The 24,323-nt window shown below is 42.2% G+C and overlaps 1 protein-coding gene across 1 annotated transcript in view; it reads right to left on the reverse strand.

The window, feature by feature from the left end:
* The window catches only part of smyd3 (SET and MYND domain containing 3), a 127,387-nt gene that overhangs the window by 18,581 nt on the left and 84,483 nt on the right, over positions 1-24,323 (reverse strand). The window contains exons 6-8 of the mRNA XM_015952772.3: positions 21,021-21,088; positions 3,168-3,270; positions 2,495-2,605 (exon numbers count right to left, since the gene is read on the reverse strand). Of these exons, the coding sequence (XP_015808258.3) occupies positions 2,495-2,605; positions 3,168-3,270; positions 21,021-21,088 (282 nt within the window). The remainder of the gene's footprint in view (positions 1-2,494; positions 2,606-3,167; positions 3,271-21,020; positions 21,089-24,323) is intronic.

The raw sequence follows: 24,323 nt of genomic DNA on the forward strand, positions 1-24,323 counted from the left end.
AGTATTATATAGCGTAAAGTTTCTACTAAATGGTGAAGGATTGTTATTACTATACAATGCACTAATTCTGCCATACTTAAATTACTGTGTAGAAATCTGGGGAACTGCATATAGAACGTATACACAACCGTTGTTTGTTTTGCAGAAAAAAGCAATGAGAATTATAGACAACACTCATAGTACAGCTCCATCTAATCCATTATTTATAAAATATAAAGTAATTAAATTTCATGATTTGGTCAACTGGAGAATATTGCATATAATGTATAAAGCAAATAAAGGTACATTGCCAAAGAATATTCAGCATATATTTGAAAAGAGAGATAGCATTTATTCGTTGAAGGGATTTGAAATCTTCAAAAAACCTAAATTTAGAACAAGAATGAAGGAAATGAGTATATCTTTGAATGGAGTGAAGTTGTGGAATTGCCTGGACAGAGAATGGAAAGAGTTAAGAACTCTAAAAGTGTTCAGTCTACACATTAAATCACGTGTGTTGAGTGGATATGACAACGGACAATTGATGTGGACATAATAATTAACAAATGTGAACAGTTACGGGACTGAAAGAACTGGTGAGGGACTGCACAAATATAAATTGATATTTAAGTTTAAAAAGGGGGTAGAAATAATAAGATTTTTCTTCTATCTGCTCCCTTTCATTCAAATATATATTGTGTTTTCATGAATATTGTTTAGTGTCTGTTGTGTTATTTTTTATTGAATGAAATAAAGATAATAAAAAAAAAAAAATCCATCTGTGCTTCCGACAATCAAGTCGACCGACGACCAAGTCGACCAACGTCATGAGGGATGAACCCATCTGTGCTTCCGACGATCGAGCTCTGGCGCGATCCCCAAAACCAAAAGGGGGAATGTTGAGGGTCTACCCTCATGAGGAAATTACTGTGCAGTAATTTTCTCCAAAAGACTGTGCAAAATTTCTCTGAAGAAGGCATATTTCAGCATCAGCGCCAAAAGAGACTTCATTTCCCAGAAGACTTTGCACACGGAAGCAGTGTGATGACCTCTGAACTCACAGAGGGCCAGCCCGCCGAGAAAGGGGGGCTATAAAGGACTGAAGCCCAGAGGGAAACGATCTCTTTGTTCTCAGCTTCGGTTGATGTTAGAGAGAAATCGCTCGCTGCTGCAGCTTCGGACATGTGGGAACGCCGAACCGCGGAGGAGCAGCGTGGAATCATCGTATGGCTCAGCGTGATTTCCAAGGGACGCCTTGAAGTCGCTCAGAGAAGAGTTTTTTTTTCTTATCTAACTACTTCTTCCGTCTCTTCTAGTGTGATTTGCTTCAAAATAGGAGACGGGTTTTTCTCTTTCGTACCAAAATACGCCATCGGAACTCCAAGTAAGGTCCGTTTGTTTTAACTGTTTAATATCTGGAGTGTTTGTCAGCTGTGGCCAGGCTGGACAGGCTTTTGTTAGAGATTAATTTATGATTAATCTTTTGTGTTGTCTCTTGATTTCTGTGAAGCGGGTTTAAACTTTTGAAGTGTTTAAGTTACTGTAAAATTTAGTCTAAAGTACAAGCTAACCCTTTTTCTTTGTCTGGAGAGGGAGAAGAAAAGGTCACCTTACTGAAGGTCTCAAGCTCACACACACACACACACACTCACACACTCCCCCGCATTCCACAAGTGGTGAGACAAAAGGGGAGTCATACAGACTCCATTTTGGACATTACACACACACACACACACACACACCTTGAACATCATTTTTATTACCCATATCAGATTGTTACATCACATTATTATTATTCATTATTTCATTATTAATTTGATAAAATAGGTTGATGTAATAAAGGTTGCTGAATTTCAGTTTTGTGTCAAGCGACTTTGTGTGTGTTGGCTGAAAGTCTCTGCTCCTAAAAGGATTTACGAACTTCAGACAGACTGATAATAATTTTGGATTCATTTCCCTTTCTAATTAGAAAGGGATGGTGCCCCGTAGATATCTTTGATATCCAAATTAATTAATAAATCGATAAATATTTCCATATTTACGAATTTATTTATCAAAAAGTAAGTAAAAGTTTACAAATTATTCGTTCACCTAATAACCCCAACAGTAGTCATTATTTTGTTATTTTAGTACATCTTATTTAAAATATAAACCAACTGTGTGCCTCCCTCTTCAGGTAAAAGTCTGCACTGTATTTAAATTTCAATCACCCATCGCTATTGGCTAAGCAGTGATATGTGATGTCAGCGGCACTGCTGCTGAGGCGTATAAAAACAGCCGACTTTCAGCCACAACTCTGTGTCTGTCCCTGCCGCAGCGCCACCCTCTCACCATGCAACGCCTGACAACATTTTCATCTTTCATACCATCTATGTAGTGGACCACTTTAAGGGGGAAATTTTATAACTGAGTTTAAAATTTCTGAATTACACACAATTCCAAACCCAAACACGTTTCTACCTCAGAACATTCACACCTATGTGGGCAGTGTTGGTGTAATTTCTGTGTTTCTGACCTCTTCTGATGACTCACATCGCTGACAGTGGCATAAAAAATGGTACTGGTCTTCCAGCTGTTTCTGTCGATCTTCCGTCAGGGACAACGTCTCGATGTAACTTATAGTCAGCTAGAAGCAAAGAAAGCATGGAAATGAACGTAGAAGAAGCTTTAGTCAGGGGATTTATGTAGAAGTGTGTAGTTCAGAGAAACTGGATAAAACTTAAATTTGAGCAAAACTGAGTGAGGAGGAAATTATGCAGCAGTGTGTGGGTGTGTGCAAGTGTGTTTTAGTCCAGATGGCTTGGGTGCATCTCATTACATAAAGTCACAATGCATCTCATTACACGGTCACAAGGGATGATGAAAAAGTGAAGAAACACTGCCAAGTTAGGAGCTGTCAGCCTGTGTTAATGTGTTTCACTCAGGTTTCCTTTAATAACATTTAAAAAATCACCTATTAAATATACAGCGATGGATCTGTTCATCACAAATATGATTATTATTTTAAGAAGATGTCATTTTCAGAAATAAAAAAAATCATTAGCAGCATCATAAATAATAACAGCCCATGAATGTCAAATCAATAAACATTGTTCATAAAGTGCAGGAGCATAAAAGCAGGCGTGGCATGACCGGCGATAAAACCGTATTAATGATCCGCACGGTTGACGCCATCGTTTCCTCCTCACCTCGTCTCCAGGGCAGATATCCTGGATGGCTCTGAGCTGCAGCTCTGTTCCTTCAAACACCATCACACAGTTGGGCCTACAGTCATGGTTTAATAGAGATAAACTGATGCAGAAGAGACAAGAAGCAAGAGGGACAACGGGCACCAAAGAGTGTGGGAGGTAGAGTGAAGAAGACAAGCAAAGAAGTGGGGGAAAGATGAAAACACGTCATTTATATGTATATAAATGCTTATCTTTTATATTGATTATACAGTAATGTGACAGTGTGAGCATCCTGTCACAGTGTCCCGATTGATCAGGCATCCTGGCTAATTGGCCAAGGGGATGTCCCTTTGGCTGACTGGTTAGAGTGTATGACTCTCACCCAGGAGTCTGGGGATTGAATCCCGCCCGGGCCCTCGTTTCTCCACCTTGCCACAATAATAACGACAAATTTTCTTCACCTGTTGTTAAATATGCTTGATGTCTTACCATGCAAGCAAAAATACCCACAAAATTAAATGGATACTCCTTTAATTCTGTCAGAACAGAAGTTTTCTTTTTCATTCCAGCATTTATTCTTGTGATATATCAGACTGCAGTTTTTTATCTCAAACCTAAATACTTATTTTTACACCATTAAATCGAGTTTCCATTAAATTTGGGGATTTCCATTTTAAAGATGCTTATCAAAAGGAGGTCGACAGAAAGTAAAACTTATTGAGACTTTTTTCTTTCTTTCTTATGAGGTGTGCTGAAAATGCTCATTAAAACATTTTTGATTAAAGACAGAAGATGACTTTGTTCAAATCTCACATCTTGTTTTTGATTGAAGAAGTTATCTGTTGGGGATTAACTAATGGAGACGATTAGAGAGAAGCAGAAAGACTTCCCCTTCAGGTTGTTCAATGGAACTCTGAAAAATGCTACGTGTCATTATATAGATTTTAATAGTAGTTAGAAATGTTTTTGATATACTGTATTGTAAAAAGATAAATAGCATATTGCCACAACTGAGCAGAAACCTCATGTCCTAAAACCAAACTTTTGTAAAAGAAAAGATTAAACCCTTCAGATCTGAGCCCTTGGCTGTGAGGCTAGCTAGAATTAAACAACTAATGGTGATAAGCTAACCAAAATGGATCTGCTTCATGGCCAGTGGAAACGCTAACACCCACTATAACGGCAGTAAATTGTGGCACTTATACGTGTGGTGGAATGACATAGTTAGAGAAGGTGAGAAGCGCAAACATCAGGGAAGAACTTTTTCAGCTCACGTTTTCACATTGGCACGCTCCTAATGTTTTTTAATGATGCTACTGGTATTTAAAGCTCTTAAAGCTGTTATATATAACGAAACAACCACCTCTCCCCTCGGGTATCTTCACTATATTGTGTTAGAAGGTTGTTAAGAGCCATGACCAATGTTTTAGTCTAACTATTTTCCAAATTAGTTATAACAGCTTTAATAGCTTGGCACTACAGGACATAGTGGACTCGTCAGTCCCCTATGCATCAATCAGGTCACTCAGGTCTGCAGACCAAGGTAATCTGAAAATTCCATCATGCAATCTCTAAATCAGGTGAGGCAGCTTTCAGTGCATGTGCCCCAACATTTTGGAACACTCTGCCTTTAGATCTTAGAAGAGCACCCACTTTGAATAAACTAGGTTAAAAACCTTTTTATTCAGAGAATCTTATGCTTAAGGAACGCTCTTGTTCGTTTTATATATTGATTTTAGAGAATCTTACAATTAAGGTGCTTGTTTATTGATTTTATTTAACTTTACTTATTTTGTTTTTATCTTATTTTGATGTTGCATGTGTACTGTGCTAATGTACACATATTGAGAAGCAGGTACACACACTAAATGGAGTGTGCATGCAAATTTATGTATAAGTTTGAACCATCACCATATAAGAATATGGACATACCCTGTAGCCCGCCCATTGCTCCAACCGGGGGAAAGATGAAGCCAAAAATGGGAGGTTTCCACCACTGGCTTTTGACCAAGCCACGCCCAGACAATCCAAAAATGGGAAAAGAGGTGGAGCTCAGGGTGGGGCTTATACGCTTGATGCTGTAGTCATGCTGGTCGCCTGTGGAGATCTAATATGGACTTGGACTGTTAAATTACATGCAGAGGCAGACCGCTGTGACCGAGAGCCCTGGCCTTTCAGATCAGCTCATTCTCCATAGGTGGAGATCAGCGGGACATTAGCTACATGCTAACATTGTAAAACAACTCCAACGTCGTCGCTCTACCGCATGGGAGCCGGTCAGCATGTCGGTTGCCCCCAGAAACGGGAACAGCCAGCCACCTGCTCTAGCAACTCTTCTCGGGCAGGAGACAGAAAACGGGCTTCCGCTCAAGTTTCTTGTCCAGTCAGCAGCCCCACTAACATGTTTGACCAATCAGTAAATGACACAGCATTTCCCTCCATTCAACCAGCAAAATAAACTACAGAAATTGTATTTGACTTACTGATAAAACAAGCAGAAACTGCTTGGATGATCTGTTAGTGTAGTCAATAACCACAGCTTGCCTTCTTTGTCCAAAATTTTCCATGATTAACATCCAAACACAAACACAAACACAAACACACAGACAAAACTAAAGTTTAGAGAGCCGAAATGGCCGAACATCTAATAACTTTCCCCGGAGCTAGCCCTGAAGTCACATGGCTCAGATGCTCATTAATTATTCAAAATTTGAAGCATTTCATTACACTTTAACAGAAGAGTTTCAAAACAATTCAACAAAACAACTTTTTATAGTTTCAGCTTTTCATTTTTATTAGTCTCTTTAGAGTGTTTTTTCCCACCAGTGTTTGTAGTTTTTCCTTCCCCTTAGAATATTAGTTAATTGCTTTCACCTGGTTCTCTCTCCACACACCTGCAGCCCATCTGCCTCCCATCATGCCCCAGTGTATATAAGCCCTGTCAGTGTTTTGGTTGGTCCATTGTTCTCTGTCAGTCTTGTCTCGTTCTCCTCTGTAGTCTCGAGTGTTTCTAGGTCTCGAGTGTTGTTTTTGGATATTGGTGTTTTGACTCCCTTCCCTCAAGGATTTCTCCTAAATAAAGGATTTTTATTTTTACCTTCCACCTCTGACTCATTCATCCGGTTCTGCATTTTGGGTCCTCCTCCTCCAACCCACCTTGTGACAGTCATGACTGTAACTAGATCTATTAAACCTAAAATGTTTTATTTTTTTTAACCAGGCTGTAAACATGTTTATTTCTGCTGTGAAATTTTCATTTTTAACATGGGAGTCAATGAGGATTAGCTCACTCCTGCTGCCAGCCCCTAGCGGATGAGGGTGGAACTGCAATTTTAGCCACTCCTCCTTGGCTTCAAAAAAATAAAGACCATAGTGACCCCTTGGTTTGAACATGTAGGCCAGTCTGAAGAATAAGACTTCATTGTCATTGCCACAGCGTTCTGAAGCATAGAAACTTGTCTCTGCAGTAAAGCCTGAAGTCGTGAAGTGTATGTATGCATGTACGAAGGGATGTATAGAAGTATACAGACTGATATGTGTGAATGCAATTGTAATTTATATTGATGTCTACAGATTTTTATCCAATTTTTCTGCAGCATATTCATGTGTATTGATATGTAGTGAAGCACATTGCATTGCCATGTATTAACTATGTAAATAAAGTTTGGATTAATTGATTGATTAGTTAAAACTTCTTTTCTCAAATGTTTATTATCACTACGAACTCCAGTCTCCACAATATAAAATAAAGATGACTTAACGCCTAGCTTTAGCAGGATAGAATAAAGTGAAGCAAGGCGATGGCATTTGTTCCATTAAACCATACAGCTTCGATGGGACGAACCCTAACCCTAACCTCGTCCCATCGTGGCTAAATTTGAACATTTTAAGCAGAAAGAGCTTGTTAAAAGTCACGGAAGAGAGCTCAAAGGAAAAGATTTCAGCGTGAATGATCAGTTCCCGAAGGAGATTCTGGATCGACGCCGGGTCCTCTTTCCGCTGCGTAAAAAGTTTATCCAGGATGGGAAGAGAGCTGTCATCTCGGTGGATAAGCTTTATGTGGACAATAAGCTTTACAAGGAGCGAGGAGTGACTGACTGGCTGTATTAGCCCAACATCAGGTCAGACATTTATTATTCTTATCAGGATTCACTGGGTTTGATCACGTCAGGATTAAACAGCTGCTAAATCCGTTTTCTAGATGATAAGATCACCTATTCTTCACCACTTCACACCCCATCACCCCTTCTTTTTAGTTCTTTCTTATTAGGGGCGACGGTGGCACAGGAGTTAAGTGCTTGCCCCGTAATTGGAAGGTTGCAGGTTCGAGCCCCGCTCAGTCTGTCGCTGTCGTTGTGTCCTTGGGCAAGACACTTAACCCACGTTGCCTGCTGGTGGTGGTCGGAGGGACCGGTGGCGCCAGTGCTCGGCAGCCTCGCCTCTGTCAGTGCGCCCCAGGGCAGCTGTGGCTACATTGTAGCTCATCCCCACCAGTGTGTGAATGTGTGTGTGAATGGGTGAATGACTGGTTGTGTTGTAAAGCGCCTTGGGGGGTTTCAGGACTCTAGAAGGCGCTATATCAAATACAGGCCATTTACCATTCTTTTTTAAACTGTATCTGTACTTTCCCTTCCTCTTTACTTGGTTCTGTTCCTTTACACCTGTATGGCACAACCACACAACTTTCCAACACTGCGTCAGACTCGACACACACACACACACACACACACACACACGCACACGCACGCACACGCACACACACACGCGCACACACACAGCACACGCACACGCGCACACTCGCACACACACAGCACACTCACACATGCAAACACACATGCACACACACATGCACACGCACGCACACACACACACACACAGATATATTAAATTCATAGCACAATATCATAATTTATGCATCAAATAATACAACCACAAACATGTTGGATCTTTATTATTATTATTATTATTATTATTATTATTATTATTATTATTTACTTTTTTGTTATTTATTAACATACTATTTATACATTTATATACTTATTCCATCCTATTCACATGAAGGCGTCATATTTTAGCTACTCACACACACATCTATGGGTGCACTAAGGTTTGTCTCATGGAACGTACATGGGACTGGCTCTAGAGAGAAGAGATTAAAAATCTTTGATCAGTTAAAGAGAGTGCAAGCAGACGTAATATTGTTATAAGAGACTCATAGATCTGCCACATCCGCAGATGAACTTAAGACACCTGAGTTTCCCAGCATGTTCTCTGCCTGCTATAACTCTAGGCAAAGAGGTGTAGCTATTTTAATACACAAAAACATCAATTTCACAGTATTGGACACAGTTTCTGATCCAGAGGGTAGATTTATAATGTTAAAATTATCTGTACAGAACCAACGCTTATGTATCGTCAGCATATACAGTCCAAATATTGATGACCCTCCATTCTTTCATAATTTTTTCTCTGTACTCTCCGAACACTTGGACTGTCCACTTATACTTGGAGGTGATTTTAATTTTTGGATGAATTCCTTAACAGACAGGCTCAGTACAGCTGGGACTCAGCGCAATTGGCAATCCACTAACATAGTTAAACAGTACATGAGTGATTATGGGCTTTGTGATGCATGGCGATCTCTTCATCCTAACAGTAGAGAGTATACTTTTTTTTCGCACGTCCATCACTCTCACTCACGTTTGGATTATTTTCTAGTCAGCAGCTCATTGTTGGCTGACATTTCAGACACTGAGATACACCCCATAGTTGTCAGCGACCATGCTCTGGTTTCTTTAACTCTGGTAAATAAGAAGACAATCCCACCAAGCAAAAACTGGAGGTTTAATACATCACTGCTTAAAGACGAAGGTTTTATAGATTTTTTTAAAAAGGAGTGGGCTTTATATTTAGAACATAATGACCTGCCTGGAACATCAGCACCTATTCTTTGGGAGGCAGGAAAGGCAGTGATGAGAGGTAAAATAATCTCTTTCTCATCACATAGGAAAAAAACAGAAAACAAACGTATTCAGGAGTTAGAGGAAATCATCAAGTCTTTAGAGGCATCCACAGAAGAAGAGTCAATGAGCAAATTACGTAAAGCTAAATTAGAACTTCATGGAATTATTGACAAAAAGACACAATTTTTAGCACAAAGACTACGAATAGAAAACTTTGAACATAGTAATAAATCAGGTAAATTCTTAGCTAGCCAATTAAAAATAAATAAAGAGAAAACTACCATATCTGCTGTTAAAGACTCAACCGGGAATATAGTTAATGACCCTGAAAGAATAAACAACACCTTCAGAGACTTTTACCAAACTTTGTACTCACCACAGATAAACCCATCAGATAATGAGATCAATGAGTTCCTTGACAGGATAACACTTCCTAAATTATCAGACAGCCAAGCTACAGTCCTGGACTCGCCACTAACATCAGCGGAGCTCCAGGAAGCCCTTAAATCCATGACTAATAGGAAAGCTCCAGGTCCAGACGGGTTCCCAGTAGAGTTCTACAAAGAATTCTGGATCATTCTGGCTCCAACATTTTTCAGAATGGTGAGGGAAATCGAAGAGAGCGGCAGATTACAACCAAACATGAATTCAGCCAATATTAGTCTCTTGTTAAAACCAGGCAAAGACCCAGCATTTCCAACCAGCTATCGCCCAATTTCTCTTATTAATGTTGATCTCAAAATAATTTGTAAAGCCCTGGCCAAAAGATTAGAGAAGGTAACCCCCTTCATAATACACCCTGACCAAACTGGTTTCATTAAAGGTAGACAGTCATCCACAAACTCACATAGACTACTTAATTTGATAGATTTCTCTTACAGTAGAAACATAGAAACTAGTATATTATCTCTAGATGCAGAAAAAGCTTTTGATAGAGTTAACTGGAAGTTCTTATTTGCAACTTTACATAAATTTGGCTTTGGGAACTTCTTCATAAACTGGCTAGAAACATTATACAGTTCACCAACAGCACGTGTCAGGACGAACGACCAAATATCAGCTAGCTTCTGTCTTCAGAGGGGGACCAGGCAGGGATGCCCACTCTCCCCCTCACTTTTTGCTATCTTTATCGAACCACTAGCAGCAGCAATTAGGCAAACAACAGATATTAAAGGGATAAAGTGTAAGAAAATAGAACATAAGATCAGTCTTTATGCAGATGATGTTTTACTCTTTCTCCAGAATTCTCAATCCTCTCTCTCCCAAGCAATAGAACTGATAAACTCTTTTTCAAGAGTTTCAGATTACTCTATAAACTGGTTAAAATCCACAGTTCTACCAATTAATTTCTCATTTGTCAATTTGCTTAATACACAATTGGAGTCAGGGAATATCACATACCTGGGAATTAATATCTCTCCCAAGTTAGCAGATCTAACCAAACTAAACTACATCCCACTTTTAAGGAAAGTGGAAGATGATCTTGCAAGATGGAAATCCTTACCAATATCACTCATGGGGAGAGTGGCTACAATTAAAATGATGGTCTTACCCAGAATAAATTACTTATTCTCGATGATCCCAAACAAACCACCAGCTGACTGTTTAAATCTCTGGACTCCTCAATTACTAAATTCCTTTGGCAGGATAAACCTCCACGAATTAGCTTAAAAACGCTTCAGAAGACCAAAGACAGAGGAGGACTGGATTTACCCAACTTTTATTATTATTTCTTAGCCAACAGGCTGCAATATATACCAAGATGGTTGCAAGATAACCCACTAGACGAGTCCTGGTTAGATATAGAACAGACACTTTGCAATACGATATAGCTTTCAGACTTACCATTTATTAGCTCAAGCATAAGAAAACTAGCCTGGCAAGCCAGACTAAATAAATGTATTATTTAGTCTGGCCACGCTCCATTGACGGCTCTCGGTTGTGGGGCGGGTTCTACCGTTGTCTTTCAAATGATCTCCGCATTCCACTGGACAATGAATGTGACATACTCTTGTTTCACTCTGTTGCATCATCCCACCCACCAGGCATATAGAGTGCCCTGATTGGCCCACAAAGCGGATAAAGCTCTGTGATTTGTTCACTAAGCAGATAGAGCACTATGATTGGCCCACCATTATGGACCAATCACAGCTCTTTATGTGTTTGAAACCCCTCTAGAGAGCTGTGATTGGCTAGCCAGAGTCCTGGCAGGAGCTGCAGAGGTTCCAATGGAGCATGCCTAGACCATTCTTTGCAAAGCAAGAATTTGGTCTAGTTCACTAGGCTATAAGAAAACATGAAAGCTTCAAAAGTATTAGTATCAGCTCCTCTCTGACAGCATGGTGGGAGTATCTTAAAATGACAGAGTCTTCACTAGTACCATGCAGACGCACACCTATCTGGAACAATCCTGACATTTTGCAAAACAACAAAATGATGAACCTTCCGGACTGGAAAAATAAAGGAATCCTATACCTGGAACACATATATAAAGGATTGGACTTCATCCCATTTAATCAAATAGTTTCCCAATTTGGAATGGATAAGAATAGCTTTTTAAAATATCACCAAATTAAATCTGTAGTCAAACAAAAATTTAAGCTCAATAAAATAGAATTACAAACACCACCAAGGGTATTAGACTTTTATAATCTCAAACCCCCCAAACTACTGTCTAAAGTATATAAGACACTGTCCAAAATAGACGATAAAATTGCAATCCCTATTGAAAAATGGGAGGTGGATCTATCAGTTAGCTTTGACCAGGACTTTTGGTCCCAAACTTGTTTAAAAACTTTTAAAATGATCAGACACCCCAATTTACAATTAATTCAGTACAAAATTCTACACAGAGTACACTATACAGGTCATCGGATGTTCAAGATGGGGTTTGTGTCGTCTGACACCTGTACACACTGCACAAACAACATTCCTGACAATTACATTCATGCACTGTGGTCCTGCCCACCTGTCCAGGAATTTTGGGGTAGAGTATGTGAGGATCTGCAGGGGTGGACCTTTAAAGCGCCCGAGCGCCAATGGCGCTAAATTTTCTCGCCGGGCGGTAAATACTTGACGACTTACCGCCCGGGTGGCGCCCAAGCATTATTTGTCATTTACACACCGGCTTTCACCTACATCATGGCCCCGCCCTGTAGGAAGCTGCCGTTTTCGTTTCGCGCGCGTGAACCTGCGCGCCTCTAGCCACGTACTGCACGATTCTAGTTATTGTCACGTGAACTATAAGTTCACTATTAAAGACGAAGTGGAACCACGCTAGAAACACACAAGCACGCAGGAAGATCGCGCCACCACAGGGATTGGATTTCTTGATGAAATCTCCAGCAAAACGCTTTAAAACTGGTGAGGAGAAGCGAGACAGTTCGAAACGGTATGAAGCAGAGAAGCATGTGCATAGGTGGAATGATTCTTGGAGGTTTAAAGAAGACGGGAGGTGCGGAGAATGGCCGTATTTGAGTTGAGTGGCGGCTCGCCTGGAAAACAGACGGAAGCAGCAGGGGGAGTGGCTGAAAGCCGGCGTTTAACGCCGGGGACACACCGGCCGCGGAAGCGCCGAGAAGCGAATGGCTCACGAAGTCCGGCCGCTGCTCGCCACTCCTCAGTTCAGATCAGACGCTCCCCATTCGAGGCGCGCCTCGGCTCAGCTTTTTCTTTTAATTACTTGGTGTCCTCCATTTCCTCAGCTCTCTTCCTCTACGAGAGAGAGAGAGAGAGAGAGAGAGAGACAGAGAGAGAGAGAGAGAGAGAGAGAGAGAGAGAGAGAGAGAGAGAGAGAGAGAACGAACTAGTTTTTCCCTGCATGATGGATGAAGATATCGCGTTAGCATTCACACTTGTTCAATTTTCAATTTTAATTCTGGTGCCTGTTAGCAGCTGAAACACATCCTCACGTGCTTGTGGATATCGTATATTGTATATGATAACATGACTGTAATAATAAGTAAAGGTTAGCAGCTGTAGCTTCAGTGTGCTCATAGGAAACGTGACAAAAGAACACAAAACACATTTCTCCTTATGGCCTATATAGTTGTCATCATCAACGTAACATGATTTACAGAATTCATGTGACCAACTAACATTTCATGTTCTACCACCGGATGTTTGGATCAAAATGTGAACCAATCAGATCTTAGATCAGGTGAGAGCCAGGCGTTTCCCATCATCCTCTATGTTTTGCAGCTGAGGGAGAGCAACTGCAGCGCCTTGCTCCAAAATCTGCGGCCGCCTTGATCTCACGAGGTTATCGTTGCCTACGTATGCATGACGTCAGAGCAAGTCGGCGTCAATTTGGACACAAATCTAACCGGCATGCACCGCTCGCCGATCACCGCTGGTCTAATCTGCGCAGAACTGGCTCATCTCGAACACAGCCAATGGCTCGAGTACAGCAAAGCGGAGTTGGTGATGTACTGCGTTGTATGCCGGAAGTATGCGACGACAAAATTGTGTTTTGTTGAGGGAACAAACAAATTCAAACTTGAATACGTTATTATGTTTGTGAATGTGTACAAAATAAAGGTTTATTACATTTAAAACGGTTCAGTTGTTATTTTGACTCGTTTTGGCAGCTGACCAGCGGGGCCGGTAGATTCTTGGCGGGGGCGGTAAATATTCAGAGTTACCGGCCCGGCTGGCCGGTTGGTTTTGAAGTTAATGTCCACCCCTGATCTGTGAAAATGTCTGAAATGTCATATCCCAACTTCCCCCTCTCTTTGTTTACTGGGGAAGCCGGACGATGTCCCGAATGCAACATCTTTGGTTCACGTGGTTCTGACTGCCATATGCATCGCTAAGAAAACTATCCTCTTGAATTGGAAAAATAGAGAAAGTCTCTGCATTAACCAGTATAGAAATCTTTTGTTAGATCATATTGCACTTGATATAGCCTCTGATTCCACTTCAGATGAATCTCTCTGGGCTCCTTTGATCGGTTCCATCACATAGCGAGGGTGGGGGGCCGTTGATGTTGTCCTGCGGGATGGTGTGGGTGGGGGGGTGTGGGGTCTGAGTTTGGAGTATCCCGATGTTCCCTGGAGGTGGGTTCACTGGGGGTGTCTGGGACTGGGGGGCCGTTGCCCCCCTCTGGAGGTGCTTGGGATGCCTCGGGGGGTGGACTGCTGGCGGTTGTGAGTGGGGCCTCTTGGGGATCTTGGCGGCGGCCATGGGTCACTGCCTGGCGGCTGCAATGCCCCTGGGCTGGTCTGGGTGGGGGCCTGGGGGCTCAGGGTTTGGGGGTGGCCGGCCCCGTGTGGGGATCTGGGCGGGGCCTTGGGGGTCGGGTCCTGACATGTATGCTGCCGGGAAGAAGGCATGGACACTCAGCAGTGCCTGGCCTGGGTTCGGGGGCCTCAGGTAGACCTTGGCTCCTCTGCCGTTCCATCACAGGGGAGGGGGAGGTCCAGGAGGGGGAGGACCCAACCTTACCTGGATGTCCCATGTCTTATATATTCTGGAAGTTGTGCAAATGCAGGGGTGGGCATAGATATTCTGCTGGGGTGGGGCTGGGTTGGTGCCCTCGGACTCCGTGAGGCTCTGTAATGCTGCTGCTTTGGGCCCTGGCAGGATGGGCTGGGGTCTCCATTCCCTGGGTGGGGGTTGGACAACAGAGGTGCCTATTGGAGCCAGTAGGGGAGCTGGCTCCCTGGAGGGCTAAGCCCAACCAGCCATTCCTCCCCATCCCCGCATATTTCTCTCCTCCTGCTCCCTCACATCATCACACAAACATACACATAGGACCTTGGGGGGTGGGCAAGTCAGGGAGTGCGGGTATGGACCCCATTTCCGCATTCCTGTGGAAACCTGCCCCCCAATTTTATTTGCACCTTATACACTTCCACTGACGACATTCCACACAAACACACACTTAGGGCCTTGGGAGTGAGCACATTCAACAGCATTTGGCAGGGGGATATTTCAGCCTCCTCCCGAGTGCCGGTGCCCACTTCCAATTTTAAACCGCACTTAGACACTGATGGCTGAGGGTGTAAGTGGGGTGGTGCGGTGGCATCAGCTGGCATATGCTGGATGATGCCCGCACTGCCCACTCACCACAGCCATGGAATACACCTCATGATCACACAACACTATATTGGAGCAGGCGGAGGGAGACTAGGGGTCTTAGCCACCTCTGTTGTTGCTTGGCTTCCTGGGGCTGGAGGCTAGGAGGGAGAACTGGCCGTCTGGTTGGGGTCTGGGGTGGTGGGTTGCTCAGCGTTGGGCGGGGGAGCCTGCTCATCAGCACCCCAGCAGAAAGGGTCAAACTCTGGTTACCGGTGATGGTTGTACCCAATGTGCAGCAGTACCGGGACCAGAGTGAATAGGGTGTGTATGGGGAGCATGAGTGGGTGTCCGGCGTGCATTTTTGTAAGTCTTGGGTTGTATGTGCATGTGTGAGCATGAGGGAGGGAGCGTGTGACTGTGTTTGTGTATGGCTGTATATGTCAGGTGGGGCCTTTGGGTCCTCCCCTCTCCTGGAACTTCTCTTGATGATATAGATCTCTGTCCCCCCTGCCACACCTGGTGTGGGGGCTTGTGCCTTGGTCTGCCTGAGTGTTCGTGGCAACCGGGTCTGGGGGTTTAAAGATTTTGGCATCTGCCTGTTAGATCCCGGTGGCTGCCTGGTGGGGTCTGGGTCCCTGGGCTCTGCTGGGTCCCCGGCGGGGGTGGTCGCCCCTGGGTCCCGGGTCGCTGGGTCCCGGGCTCGGCCGGCTAGGGGGTGGGAGGCTGCGGGCGGGCCTGTGGGCTTGCCGCTGATATCTCCGGGGACTCTGCCGGCTGCTGGTTGTGGCCCCCCGGGGCGATCCTCTGTGCCTCTCGAGGGGGGCGGGGGCCTTCCTGGTTGCAGTCTCCTTGGGGTTCCTGCGTTCTGGGGCAGCGCCTGGATCTCTGGGACTTGGAGCTCCCCCCGTCTCCTGCGCATCTTTGGGGGGCAGATCTGTGGTCCCTCACACTCTCTGTTGGGCGCTCCTATAGAAAAACCTTAAATAAACAAGCGCGTGTACACACACAGGTGCTCACATGGTGCTCTCAAAAGTATGGGCTTGGGCACGTTAAACACAGGTCTTAAGACAATGCTGGGCACTTAATATGTTGTGATTTATTATCGTGATTCTTCAGTTAAGCAATGTTGATTATATTTTTTTTTTCTTTTCATCAAGTTGACGCAGTGAGAGGTAGATCTTGTTGTATTGTTGTTGTGTCATTTTTTTGTGTCCCTTTGTTTTTTTTTTGTCTTTTTTCTGCAGGTCTAGAAGCAGACTCTTGTTCATTATTGTTTATTTTTGTGGAACCCCCCCCCCTCTCTCCCCACCTTTTCTTTTCCTTTCTCTTTCACCTCTGTCTCCGTGTCTGGTCGGAATTACAAAGCATTCAGCAACAATAACAATAAAGTTTTAAGTATCAGGCGTGACATTAAAAGCAAACGCTTTGATGCTCCACCTGAGAATAAATCTGTAAGGCTTGTCACCAGCATTCAGACATCAATTCTGCTTGCTTCACAGCCAGACAGGACATGGTAAAAAAAAAAAAAAAAAAAAAAAAGACGTGTGCTAACAACTATCATGGACCAGACAATTAAAATAGTATCAGTCAGTTAATATAATATTAATACTAAAGAGTGTCTGTCAGCTGTCTCATACTCATTAATATCCGTTCACGTAACGTAGTTTAGTGCTTAGAGAGAGAGAGAGACACGCCTGTCATCCTTTTCTGGAGCTCATGCCGGCTTCTTTGAGCTGGATCCGACCCAGACACCAGCTCGAGTGCCCTGCTGAGCCATGCATCTCTTCTGGTCTGACTCAATAACATGACCTCTCTACCCTAAAATTACCCACTCTCCACACTGAGCTGAGGCAGCGCCTAGCTTATTTGGTTACGTCGGAGGTTAAGGTTTAGATCAGGCATGGGGAACCCCGGTCCTCGAGGGCCGCTATCCTGCATGTCTTTGCTCCAACACTTCTGATTCAGTGGTTGATTCACCTGTTCAGCTGCTCATCAGGCTCTGCAGAAACCTGTTAATCACCTGCTGATTGAAATCAGATGTGTTGAAGCAGGGTTGAAACTAAAATTGCTGGATAGCGGCCCTCGATGGACCAGGGGTCACAACCCCTGGTTTAGAAGATAAAGCCTTTTAAGAAGCTTTGCTGAAAAAGGCCACTTTTTACTAGAAAAACTGTGATTATGTAATTTTAAATGAAATATCCACAATAAGCATTTCAAATAGTATTTTTGTACAGCATTTTATATGAATTAGAAAAATAAAACCTGCAATTTGGTCTTCAAAGATGCTCCAGGGAAAGGTATAATTCAACGAGATATTTGGGTTCCAGAGTCAATGCTATGTGTTGAGGTAAACACAACTATATCCACATACATACAGCTTCAATGATCCAAAGGAAAGGTGAGATCTCTCTTACCTCTAAAGTTCTTGTTGAGTGTGTCTCCTTCAGTGTGATGAGAAAGTAACTGTTATTAAAGAGCCCCCCACCCCACCCCACCCCACCCCCCCACACACATAAAAAATACATTTAATATCGCTTACACAAGGTGGGGAAAAACACTGGAGAGGTTTGTGTGTGTTTTACATCCCCCTCCATTACTGCAGCTATCGTTTATCATATTCAGCAAAACAATGGGTGCATGAGATTAAGAGTGCGTGTTCAGCCTTTGTAAAACCATCAATAACACCCCTTGCTTTGCTCTACAGTGGAGAAGCTGCAGGTTGAATATCAACTAGTCATCAAGATCTCCAAACGATGCTTTTATCTGATGGGAGAGCAGCTCGTTAGCATGCTAATTAGAGTAATTGACTACATCTCACATAAACAATATCTGTTGCTGTTTGAAGTAGGATGGACCGTGACATGTGAGAGACAGTCTTCTGTCTAAGCTTCCAGCTGATAATAAACCAATTTCATCATGGCAGACATTTTGGTTGGAAGAGGAAAACACAGTTGTATTAATGAGGACTTCATTCTATTGAGGAGTTTTGATGTTTGATTTGCAGAACGACCAGCATGCACTGCTGCAGAAGTGGCATAAAGCCCTCATGAGCGCATCTGTGATGAGCAGTGTACAACCACATGGATTAAATACAGCAGTACTTGCTAAATGTAAACTGTGTATTGAAATTGTTTATTTAGGGGTGATGGTGGCACAGGAGTTAAGTGCTCGCCCCGCAATCGGAAGGATGCAGGTTCGATTGGTTTAGGTTTTCATTCATGTAAATTTTCGTTGTCGTCTATTATTCGCTGACAAAAATGTCAGTCTATATTCATCATAATTTAGTCTTTGTAGATGTGTTTTAGTTTTCATTTTGTTTTAGCCTGCAAAAATGTATTAGTCACAAAAAAAGATACTTTGTCAACAAAATTAACACTGGTAAATACTGCAGCTATTTCTGTTTAATTCTATTTCATTGCTGTTGAAAAATAAAACGATAGTTATTACTGTATATCAATGTTAAATTTAAATTGACAAGTACAATCTTTTAATAATTTCTGTTTATCAAGTCAAGCATCAAATTAGATACGAACTGGTTCAGTTTTAGTTTTTTACTGTGAAGATTTGGTTGCAGCTACAGACGAGTTTAAAGGTTCCATATCATGCTAATTTAACCCTTTGCAAACAAAGGTAGGCACAGCACATGATAAAATGTCAGCTTGAATTTATACCCGGCAACAGAACGATTTGTTTTAGTGAATCTCTGCCCACGCCCACTCTGACAAAACATGCCTACAACAGCGCCTTAGGCAAGTCATTTGCTGTGGTGATGACAGTCCAGAGGTTAAGATGTCTGCCTGCCAACGCTGTTTTGTCTTGTGCTGATGTGGGTTTGACTCCCAGTATCAGCAGTAAATTATTTTGCCAGCTGAAACAGATTTCATGTTTTTATATTTTAGTTTTATTTGTGTTATTTTGTGATGAAACATCTTTGAATTTGGTCATTTCCAAGCAGCATTTTAGTTGATTTTCTATGCTCACCTCAGGTGGACTCACACTAGCTAGATAAACACAGAAAACATAAACATATCCTTATAATTTAAACAGTTTACCAATACAGGATTGAAAACATCATGCTGGCAAGTGTAGTTAAAAAAAGAAGAAAAAAAGTTACTCCCACGAATGGGATGTGAACCTCTGCAAAACTGCATCCCAGCCCAGGACTCTAACCACCAGACAACCAAGTCTATCTGGCAGCAGTCACCTAAGCTACATATCCTGTACTCGCCATGGGAGGTGGGATTCAAAGGTTCTGTAGCTGCAATCAAATCTTCACAGTAAAAAACTAAAAATAAAAAACAGACCAAATTCAGAGGGGGGAGCAGGGCTTGGTGTCAGGAGCCAGAACATGGAGCAATGTAAATATTTTTATTGGTCTTTTTTTCGTGGATTTTAAAATAAAATTTCAAATATACAGCTGAAACAGGAAAATGCAGCCAAAAACAAGTTTGGGGGTATTCTTTTATGAGGAAACAAAAATATAACATGCTAAAAAGCTCCAAAAAGTGGATTTTCCATGATATGGCCCAGTTAAAAGACTCTGAGGAAAATGTGGACAACAGCGTCAAAATCATACAACAATATTTCAAGGGAATTGATAACAAGGCTCAAAAAGCAAATAAAAAACAGTTTTTTTTATTAAAGCTTGCAAGTATTAGTACAGTACTGTACTTATTAGTAAAGTGCTGTATTTAGTAGTCCAAATTAAACTTTTTTTATTTATGTAGAATTTGCTATGCATGGTGAAGTGCTGCCTTCTGTTTACTCAGTCTTTTGATCAACTACTTTACACACTAGGAATGTAAATATGTTTAAAAACAATTTTTAAATCACTCATGATATTATGATTTATGCCAACATAGTGTATGATACAATATGAACTCTAAGGACAGGGTTGAGAAAAATCACAAACAGTTATCAATTAGCATGTGAATCCTTTTGCTCCTGAACTCAAGATGGTTTCAGATCAAATTTCCAACAGTCCAATTAGCACCAAGGAGAATCAGTGGGTAAAACACAGCAAGAGAGGCAAAAAGGCAACTAATGGGAAAAAAGGAGTTTTGAAGCACAGCAGATAGAAAATGATCAAGAGTGCGAGAGAACTGAGGTGCAGGCTCAGCAGCGTAATCCCCCTTCCTTTAGGAAACCCACGGTTGCTAGGCAACCCAAAATATGAATAGACAGGGGACTACCCTGTGAACGAGCCCATCATTTATGGATGAGTTACAACACAAATCACTCACGGGCACGCGCAGTTTGGCTGAGCTTTAGTAACGCGACTGTGACCATCTGACTTCTCCACACTGGCCAGATAAACTGGCTGGGATACCTGCGGTGTTAGTGTATGTGTGTGTGGATGTGTGTGTGTGTAGCAGCAGCACAAACAGCATGTACAACAACGGGCCAAATCCCACCCCACTAACCCAGGATGCAGTACAGGGATTACTGAGCATATCGCCTGGTGTGTGTTTGTGTGTGATACACTCTCACAGCCCAGACAACAACTATTCCATCAATCACACATCAGTTAGAGTCAAAGCTATTTTTTCTCTGCACACACTGGCTTCTCTTTTGCCCAAACAGGGTTCTGATATCCCTTCAAGTTCTTGCCTCAAAAAAAAAAAAAAAAAAGAAAATTCTCTTTTTCTCCCCTTTGCTTCAAACTTCAAAGAACTGTCAGGACAGTGCGAGAGGCACAGCAAGGGCTTTGAAAATGTGCGGGTGGAGGGCTGATGAGGGCAGGTACCGCATCTCCCTAGCTGCATTTAAATTCTGTAAAATTTACCAGACACAGGCAGGATGAGCTGCAGTAAAAATTATTCTCAGGTGTGTGTGCTTCTCACAGTGATGACCTGTGTGTCTATGGAAGTGTTTAATTGTGTGTTACCTTGGATACAGCCCCACTCCAATCTCCTGCAGCTCCCCGTCACTGATGGTGAAACAATTACATGTCACCTTAAAGACAGAAAGAGAACAGAAATGGTTGAGACAAAAAAAGTGATGATTTGTTAAACTGATGGTGTCAACGTTCTCCTTTGTCATTTGTTGTAAACATTTTATGGCACATGCTCAGTGTGTTCAATGACGCGTTACTGATACCAGAGAGTACTCTGAGTACTATCAGTTTTTTAAAACATGTTGAGCAAAATTCAAGATAAAGAACACAAGGAACTGTTGCAAATCCTATGAGACTTTTTGAAAACTGCTTAGCAAATGTTCATAATTTGTAACCAGCAGTTCCACCCCAGTAAGCTGCTGGTTTATCTTTGTTAAAACAGAAATCACCGCTGCAGATCGGCCCTGAGTGTGTGTGAACAAACCCACTAAAACACATCAAGGTGGTTTGTGTGATTTAGGAGGAAAAACGCCAGGAATGAGTCAATTAGCCAGCCTGAGCTCTTAGACGACTGACATGAAATTTCGAACTTGGGAGAGAGAAATGGCTTGTTTGTTTAAACTAGCAGAGTTGATGCACACATGCTTTAAATAATTAAAACACCTGCAGGAGTAAGGAGAAAGAAATGATGCATAAAGACTCCAAAGTAATCAATTACCCCCAAAAATGAAAAGAAAACCTTCAATAAAATAACATCACCTTTAAAGTGTCAGATACTGATAGGAGCTGTGCTTATTGCTGCTCAAAAAGAGCTTAAATGTGTGGAAAATACATTTATATAACTAAAACTTTGATAGCATTAGTATTCAGCTCACATCCAGTCTGACAGACAGAACAAAAGCTGCAGATGAAAGACTGGGAGGGTTAGGATTTACAGTGAGCTACAGACAAATGTTTTCCTTTCTCAATAACTTTAACATCAAAACCAGAACTGAGCTGAGCGATCGGATTCAAATCTGCAGTTGTACCAAACATAAGCTGGACCAGACCTCGAGGACCTGGAAGTCTGTGCTAAACGTATTCATCACAGTGATCAAATCCTCTTTTTGTCTTTCTCTCAAGCAGGAAACATCACCACATGAAAGATGGACCAAATAACAGAATTACAATTTGGCCAAAAAGGAAATGAAAAAAAAAAAAACAATAAAACATTCTCCCTCCTCCTTTTGGACATATTTACCGACCACAATATGTCGCATGGAGCAGCAATAGTTCTGGCTATTAATTATTAATCAGCATTCAGGCCCTCCATAAATAAACTCTCATTCGTTTAATAATAAGGCCTTCTATATTTATGAAATGTGCAACACAAAAATACAGCAGTTTCCGACTCTTTGTGTTCCAGATGTTGAAATGCAGCTGCTGCAGAAGCTGAAACAACTAGTAAAGGTTTATGTTATAAGACTTTTTATGGGGGTGTCATGGTCTGCATCTGCATCTTCCCTCATGTGTCTCCTAATGTTTCTCCATCCCTCTCTAGATTCCCTTTTGTGTCTCATAGCGCCCTCATGTGTCTTTTGTCTGCGTCTCATTTATGTGTTTTCTGTTTGTAGGCATTCAATCATCCCCATCCCCTCCAGTTGTAGCTCCAGCCTCTTTGTCCCCAGCTCGGTGTCTGTGTGGGTGTGTGCATGTCCATTCCCCAACTCAGTGTATGTGTATGTGTGTGTGTGTGTGTGTGTGTGTGTGTGTGTGTGTGTGTGTGTGTGTGTGTGTGTGTGTGTGTGTGTGTGAGTGTGTTTGTGTGTGTGTGTGTGTGTGTGTGTGTGTGTGTGTGTGTGTGTGTGTGTGTGTCCATTTCCCAGTTCAGTGTGTGTGTGTGTGTGTGTGTGTGAGTGTATTTGGGTGTGATTGTGTGTGTTTGTGTGAGTCCTTCCCTCAGTCTTTTACTTCAGTTTTGTGTTTTATAGTTTTAGGTTTATCTGCCCTCCTTTGGTTCTGTTTCCCCATTTAGATAATTGTTGTCACCTGTCTTCCCTCCAGCCCTCACTCCACACACCTGCTTCCTGTTTCCCTAATTGTTCCTCCCAGTGTATTTAAGCCCTGTCTTTTCTCTGTGTTGTGTCGGTCCATTGTTATGTTATTCTGTCAGTTTCGTCTCGCTTTTGGATTACTAGTGTTTTTGGCCTTCTCGTGTTCACTGGTGTTTTTTGGGTCTCCAGATCTTTATCTGGATTTTGGCTTCCAGCCTTTTGGATTTATTTTTGTTTTTGGTTATCCTTAAAATAAAGGATTTTACTTAATCTTCATCCCTGCCTCGTGTCATCCTGGGTTACTGCATTTTTGGGTCCAAACCATCTTCGTATCGTGACGGGGGAAAAAATCCACCTACATCATTTTAATATATATATGAAAAGATTAGTCTACATATGTCAGAAATGACAGTGATAACTACTCTGTTCTACCTCTGAGACAGTGATCTTTTCTGCAAATTTTCCACATTTTCACGACATTTCATGCCCCTCTGTTCGTCTTTCTGCAGCTTTCGCCTTTTTCTTTTAGGTTATTGCTAAACTTGGCACCAGAGGAATAAAACCAAAGACACAGGTTAGCAAACGTGGTTTCATAAGTGAGCTTCACTGGTCACATTAAGGCTATAACTAGATCAGCATTTTATCATCTTCATCAAAGCCAGAGTCCTAGCAAGACTCAAAGGTCTCATGTCCACACAAGACCTAGAGAAAATCATTCATGCGTTAATCTCCAGCAGGCTGGACTATTACAATGGTCTTTTGTCTGGTCTTCCTAAAGAAGCTGTGAAGAAACTGCAGCTTTTTCAGAATGCTGCTGCTAGTGTCTTAACTCATTCACTGCCAGTGACAACTAAAGTCGTCATTTGCATTTTTTTTTACTGTGTGGGCATCGGAATGATCCCCCGCACCATGAGAAAAAACATCTCAGCTCTAAAGCCAACCTTCATCTGCGTACGTCACACATCATGTGATCAGGAAGCAGAAAATCCATGTGTTGGGAGATCGTTTTGGGCCACTGCTGTAAAAAAAGTGAGGCGCGAACCAGAAAAGCTTTTGCCGATCACAATTCAACAACGGATTATGAAAGAACGGATAACGCTCGAAACGCGCGGATTCTTCCTGATGTAAGAGGTGAGTCTCTGCTTTTTTTTGGTGTCAACATCATCCTAGCGCGCAACGTTCTGTGACTCTTAAAAAAACTGTAAAACGGTAAGAAACACTGGCAGCGAAGGGCTTTACTGATCAGGAAATGGCTGGCAGCGAATGAGTTAACAAGAACCAAGAGAACCGAGCACATCACAGTACTTCCGAGCCGAAGTAC

The sequence above is a fragment of the Nothobranchius furzeri genome, chromosome 9 (assembly GCF_043380555.1).
Source record: "Nothobranchius furzeri strain GRZ-AD chromosome 9, NfurGRZ-RIMD1, whole genome shotgun sequence".
Taxonomy (NCBI): Eukaryota; Metazoa; Chordata; class Actinopteri; order Cyprinodontiformes; family Nothobranchiidae; genus Nothobranchius; species Nothobranchius furzeri.